The sequence below is a fragment of the Varanus komodoensis genome, unplaced genomic scaffold, assembly GCF_004798865.1.
Source record: "Varanus komodoensis strain SLA01 unplaced genomic scaffold, ASM479886v1 scaffold89, whole genome shotgun sequence".
In the NCBI taxonomy this organism is placed as follows: Eukaryota; Metazoa; Chordata; class Lepidosauria; order Squamata; family Varanidae; genus Varanus; species Varanus komodoensis.
The window spans coordinates 2112844-2118998 of record NW_025336587.1 but is presented as its reverse complement, the minus strand read 5'-3'; the positions used below and the strand labels follow the sequence as shown (position 1 = coordinate 2118998).

The following is a 6155-nucleotide window of genomic DNA, read 5'->3' as shown; positions in this document are numbered from 1 at the left end:
GTGTTCATTCCTCACGAATTGAAAACCGAGATTCTGTCACTAGCTAGCAGGCTTGATGGAAACGGCAGTCCAACAGTTACGGGGTGGAGCTCTGATTGCAGAAAGGGTTAACCGCCAAGTAAGGGCTGTTTTGCCCGTCTTCAAGATGGCCTCCTCTGCCTCTCAGGGCCACAAAGCAGCTGCGCAGACGCAGCAGAAGCCTATTTAGCCGCTCCGGCTCACCATAGCCCCATTCTCAGCCCTCAGCTTCCCAAGATGTCGGCGCCCAGTCTCAGCGACCGGAGGCTTTTGGATGCTGCGGTGGCCGCCGCTTTGCTGCTCCAACTCATTCCGGTAGTGGCTGGCACACAGGGACGCTCCAACACGTCCGACTTCGACGTGAGGCCCGGCGGGATGGTCCACTCGTTCTCGCAGAGCCTGGTGAGAGCGCGAGCGGGAGCGAGGTGGCGCGCGCTGATTGGTTTCGCCGCGCTTTTCTCGGACTGTCGTGGCGCGGGGCGGGGGGGGTCCCCGCTTTCTGATTGGGCGCTCGAGGGCTTCGTGGGCTGGAGCGGCCGCGAGTGCGCTGGCGTGTCCCTGCCGCGCCTCCGTAGAAATTGGCCAGGTGTGAGGAAGTCTGGTTCGTATTAGTGGGGCTGGGCACGTGGCCGGGCTTTGCTCCCCCGCACCTCTTGAAATGTTTTCCCCTACCAAAATGGGCTCCCGCTTATTTTCACGTGGTTTTAATTTTTCTGGGGGAAAAAAGGCGGGTTGTAAACCTAATAAAGACGAACATTATTTTTTCACGCTAAACCTAACCTACCTCACAGGCTTGTTGTGAGAAGGAAATGGAGCTATGTAAGCCGCCCTGGGTTTTCCGTGGAAAGAAGGCGGGATATAAATGCAGTGTAAGCCGCCCAGAGAACGTTCAGGTGTGGGTGGGCATAGAAATGCAATTGAATGAATGTATCATGCTGTTATTGCAGCGGTATGTAAATGCAAAAGTAGATAGATAAAATAAATTATTGGAGAGTTTCCATTTATTTTCCAGTGTGATGGCTATGTAATCACAGTATAGTTTTATCTTGCCTCCTTTCCTCTTGTGCAGAGTCCCAGTTGCACCTTCTGACCTTCACAACAGCCCTATGATGTACGTCAGACTCAAAGTCAGAAATGGACCCTAAATAAATAAATTGCTGAGTGGAGACAAACCCACCAATCTCCCCAGACCCCCATTCAGTGCCTAGTGTACATGTTTATCTCATCACCTTATTTATTTTTATTTAAGCTGCCTTGGGTTCCATGCAGGAAAGAAGGTGGGTTAAAATATATGGATGCACGAATTGGCCCTGCCAAGTTTTCTACTTGTGATGAAAGGGGCTCCAGTCTGTAAAAGTTCCCACTATATACATGTGCTCGCCTCTTGAGGGTGGCACAAGGTTCTTTGTTGTGAATTTTCATGTCATTACTTTTGCATTCATTTGGTTTTCATTGTGCAGTGACTTACACAGTTCTACTCTTTTCCATGAACACAACAACCCTCTGAAGTAGGCTAGGCTGAGAGTCACTTGGTGAGCTTCCTGTTTGAGTAATAGGGACTATCACCCTGGTTTTCTGTGTTCCCAGGTACAATGTCTAGGGTGCATATTGAGCTTATCTGCTTATTTTTTCTGTGTATCATCAAATATTTCACTGTTATGCTGCATTGCATTAATAGGGAAAATGTTATGCATTCATAATAAGTACAAAATAACACAAGCGATTACATTAAACACTGAGCAAAATGCTGAATGAAACTGATGTAATAAAAGTTAAATGTACTTTTAATTTTTATTTCATAAGCATGAAATGTTTTTGAACATTGCATGTTGAATTTATTTTCATTTTTCCTTACTGTATGAGTATTACCTCTATTTTTTCATTTTGTTTGTCTGTTGCATTGTTTGTTTTAAAATTATCCATCCTCTCCCAAACTGCTCCACATTTGCTAGCAAGATAATGAATAGTTGCAGGGCTCTTGAGTTTTCTTCAAGCTTTCTTTTTTAACTTCCTGCTGAAAGACTAGTAAAACATATCGCTTTGTGGTCAAGGTCTGCATGTTTGTTTTCTTGTTTACTCTGCTGAAGGCTCATCCTGTTGATTAAAAATATAAACGCAGTGTGTGGTTTATTCTGTGTTGGTTTTCCATATTACTGGAAATCTTGCATTACTGCCCACGTCTGGAGTAGGTGTATGGGAAATAATGGAGAAAAGCTTATTTCTGTTAAACACATGTGAACACCACCTCCAAAAAAGAGAGAAGCTGGAAAGAAAAATCATATTTTATAGTTCTGTTCCTGATCTTACCTCCATGGTGAAACTGCTGCACATAATGGTTTGGCTTGACTGGGTATTCTCTTCATTCCCTGTAATCATGACTGCTTTGTGACAGAAAAAGAACTTGAAAGGTTTTTAAATGTTCATTTCTTTCCCTCCCTCCTCCCCTTGTCCTTTTTAGGGAGAATTCAGCTGTACTTTCACCTATGCAGCTCAAGGTGGGACGAATGAGGTGAGCTGTTGAAAATCCTCATATAAGTTTGGATGAAGCCCCCTGCTAGCCTTGAATCTGGAATGGCTGTGTTTCCCAAATTCTGCAAGACAGGCATCCTCGTGTCCAAGGAAATGGACTGGATGGAAGGTGTCACCCACAGAAAGCTTGGGAGCAGAGTGTGTGTGGGAAGCAAATTATCAGTTTGGCTGGGAAAGGAAAAAACACTTTCAGCTGTAATTTTAACTTTATGGGGGGAATGTGTTTTGGGGCCCATTCCTGAGAAACAGAGCGAGTCAGAAGGGGTCTCCCAGGCCATCTAGTCTGACCCCTGGCTTCACCCAGCTCCACTCATGACATGCCCACCATGTACATGTCCAAAGCCATGGTTGAGCATCCAAACCATTATTTTTCCCAGCATGCTTTGCCCCTATTTTCTTTTCGCCAGCATGCTTTGCCTCAGCTGAGGGGATCCCTAGCTTTTTCCTTCTCCAAGGAGTGAATTTGTGGTATGTGTGTTTTTGTGCATGTCCAGCAATCATCCATTTGTCTCTTTTCAGCAATGGCAAATAAGCGTCGGGATCAGCGAAGACAATGGACTGTTTTCTTGCTCAATCTGGAGGTGTGCGTAGCTTCTTGTCCTTTCTAGAACACAGGAACGCGTGACTTTAACGAACAGAGAAAAGTACAAGAGGGGCATGCATTGACTATTGTGAACTGTGGCCTGAGAAGTCCCTTTCCAGTGGGACAGTTCCGAATGCCCCCCAGGGTGTTGGTGGGAAGCTGCATTTGTCTTGGTCCACTTACTGCAAATGCTGAGCATCTGTGCTGCTGGTGTCTCCATTCCTCTGCTAGTTTGGGACAAACCCAGGGCATGACTTGATCACCAGTTTCTAAACACAGGTGGACACCGAGCTGGTTTAAGATACTCCTAATCTCACTTTAACAAGCAAAGTTACACAAAAGCTTTAATCTCTTCACCCACCTCCCTCCCTCCCTTTGTGTGAGGTAGCCTTGTACCAGGAAGCCTCCAATTAACTCTCGTTTCCTGTTTGGGTTAACCCTGGAAACTGATTAGCAGCTTTGCAAAGTTGTGATCAAACCTGGAATATTGGATCAGCAGCTGCGGCTTAAAGTTGGTTTTATATCCTAGTTTGTTCCTCAGAGGGTGTCTGCAGTTTAGATGAAACATGGAATTATGGTTAACAGAAGATGTATACATTTGCTCATGCACATGGGGAAAAAGCATGTCTGTATCTTGTTAGACTGAGAGATAATCATCTAAATGTGGCCGGTCTCCTTTTCATAGCGATATCTGGACCTAGCCTGCTCCCTCTGGCTTCTTGGCATGGTGCAATTTGTTCTATCTCTCTTCCAGAATGCTGTAGCTCACATCTTTCTTTTTTTCCAGGCCCCAAGGGAAGTCTTATCTCTTCTTTACCCAGTTTAAAGCTGAAGTGAAAGGTGCAAAGATTGAGTACGGCATGGCCTATGTAAGTACTGTCCCCTTCCTGCTTCATGCGGGGAAGAGAGCTTGCTCTCCAGCTGTGGACTGCTGCCAAAAATACATTCAGCTGGGTCACACTGACCCAGTTGAGACACCCTGACAGATGTTTCTTACATTTTGGGGCTGCTTCTGCTTAGTTCAAAACACAGCTGCTGGATTGTCAGCTGGGTTTGCGGTTTAGTTCCTTCACTGCCAAGGGATTCAGACAGTGCTTCTTCCCGTACCTCTCTGGGTATTGAATCCAGTACCCTTTTGGGGGAAAGCAGAAACACTGCTATTGAGGAATAGCCCTTCTGAGTAAACTATCGGAACTGCGTATCCCAGGACTGCAACTTCTTAAGTTGGTGGGACCAGTGATGTGAGTCAACCAAAGGCCGTTCTCCAAGTCCTTAGGGTCTTATACTTGCAGTACCAGGGTGGGTTGCGGGTGCTTTGAGATGACTTCTGTGTATTGATTACCTTTCTGAGTGTCCCTCCACTGGCTAAATGCATTCCGTCTTGCCACAGTCCACGGCAGCAGTTGGAGGGCGCAGCGATATTCCACTGAAGGATGAAGAATTCCAAGTGATTGAAACAGCAGGTATGTCACCAACATGGTAGGCGAGGCCACTCCACAGGGGAATGCCCCCCAGCCATGCCAAAAGAGGCACGGTACAATGCTACCCGTTCAGTCACCGTTTTTCCTTGCTCTGATTTGGAAACATCCAACTGCTGTGACAGGGGCCTTGCATGGCAGACTCTGGCACTTTTTAAAATGTTGGTTTCTGTCACCAGTTGGTATCTTCCTCACAGCTTTTTGGAAAATGTCTATTTTTTTCCCTGCTCTCTCCCATTTCCTTTTCTTATTGTGCCATGTCTTTAAGATTGTAAGCCTGAGGGAAGAGGCAGTCTTGATAACCATCTATATAAGCTGCCTCAAGAGCAAGGTAAAACCGCTGAGCCGCCGCTTCTCTCGTAACACGTTTCCTTCTCCCTCTTCTAGTGATGCACAAGGAAGGCAAATTCCGCTCAGAGCTCTCCAAAGTGCTGATCATAGCCAAAATGTACCACATGGAGTTGTGAGCCACTCTTGGTGTTTCTGGGGACAATGTGGTGGTTCGTCAAGTTGACCCTGGCGTGGCATTGGGGACTCTTCACTGTCAACCGGTGCTCTTTTTGAGTAGTACTTCGGCAGGGGTTCCACAAAATGCACATTGGCTTGGAAATCCACCACTCCCATCCCCATAATTGCGGGTGTGTTCGACCACATCAGAGCTGATGAGCCTGGAACACAACATCAGAAACGGATGAGCGATGCCACCTGTCTTTCTCACTACCCCGTTTTTCATTGCCAACCCTGGATGACCATGAAGAACATGGTAGAAAATTGACTTTCTCCCAGGAGGTTCCAGGACCAACCAAGTTATCTTTCCCCACACTACCTCTCCACAGTTCAGCTCAATGACAGTGGAAGACCCTGCGTTCTTTCTTGGGGCAAAAAAGGGGTAATAAATATGAATAAAACAGATTATATACTGTAACATTTGCCTGTGCTGTCTCTTTGCCGCTCCTGCTGGTTCGTATCACGTATTTATAAAAGGTGAAGAAATCAGGCATGGGATTTGGGGCAGGAATGTGGGTGAACAAGCTCCCAGCTTTAATTATTCCTTGTCTGTGTTACACAAGCAGGGATGGACTGGCTGTAGCAGTAGGCAGATGTTCCAATTTCTTGGAGATGTGAATTCACAGATATTGATTCTATTTCCAACCTGCTGTTTTTCCTGCATGGAGCCCAAAGGCCACATGTGATTTCTCTTCCTCTCCATTTTAGCTCCCTGTCAGGGAAGGGACAGGATGCAGTGAGATGGAATGCAACACAGATGGGGATCTGGTAGAGGGTTTTTCACAGGGAAAGAGACCTGACAGTGGGGGTATGTTATCGCCCTCCAGGTCAGCTTGAGACCCTGGATGATGTCCTGACAGGCCAGATTCTAAGGATATCTCGGGGGAGAGAGACAGTAATTACGGGAAATTTCAATATTACTTGGGATATTACTTGGGAGACTCACTCGGCAGTGACAGCCAGGTAACGTCGCTTCCTAGAAGCTATTGAGGGAGCGTTTTTCACACAGGGTCCGAGAGGTGACCCGGGGGGGGGGGGGG

At 46.5% G+C, this 6155-nt stretch overlaps 1 protein-coding gene across 1 annotated transcript; it reads left to right on the top strand.

Moving 5' to 3' along the window:
- The first annotated feature begins 221 nt into the window (after positions 1 to 221).
- On the top strand, positions 222 to 5533 carry MYDGF (myeloid derived growth factor). Its single transcript, XM_044417587.1, has 6 exons — positions 222 to 420; positions 2477 to 2527; positions 3067 to 3128; positions 3918 to 3999; positions 4521 to 4593; positions 4996 to 5533. The coding sequence occupies exons 1-6, from the start codon at positions 256 to 258 to the stop codon at positions 5073 to 5075; spliced, it is 513 nt and encodes a 170-aa protein (XP_044273522.1). The 5' UTR covers positions 222 to 255; the 3' UTR covers positions 5076 to 5533.
- Positions 5534 to 6155: the final 622 nt, after the last annotated feature.

Excerpts from the sequence above, each read along its gene's own strand:
- MYDGF (XM_044417587.1), top strand. The coding sequence starts at position 256 with ATGTCGGCGCCCAGTCTCAGCGACCGGAGGCTTTTGGATGCTGCGGTG. Across the intron at positions 421-2,476 it reads ACTCGTTCTCGCAGAGCCTG|GGAGAATTCAGCTGTACTTT; the intron begins GTGAGAGCGCGA and ends TGTCCTTTTTAG. Across the intron at positions 3,129-3,917 it reads TTTTCTTGCTCAATCTGGAG|GCCCCAAGGGAAGTCTTATC; the intron begins GTGTGCGTAGCT and ends CTTTTTTTCCAG.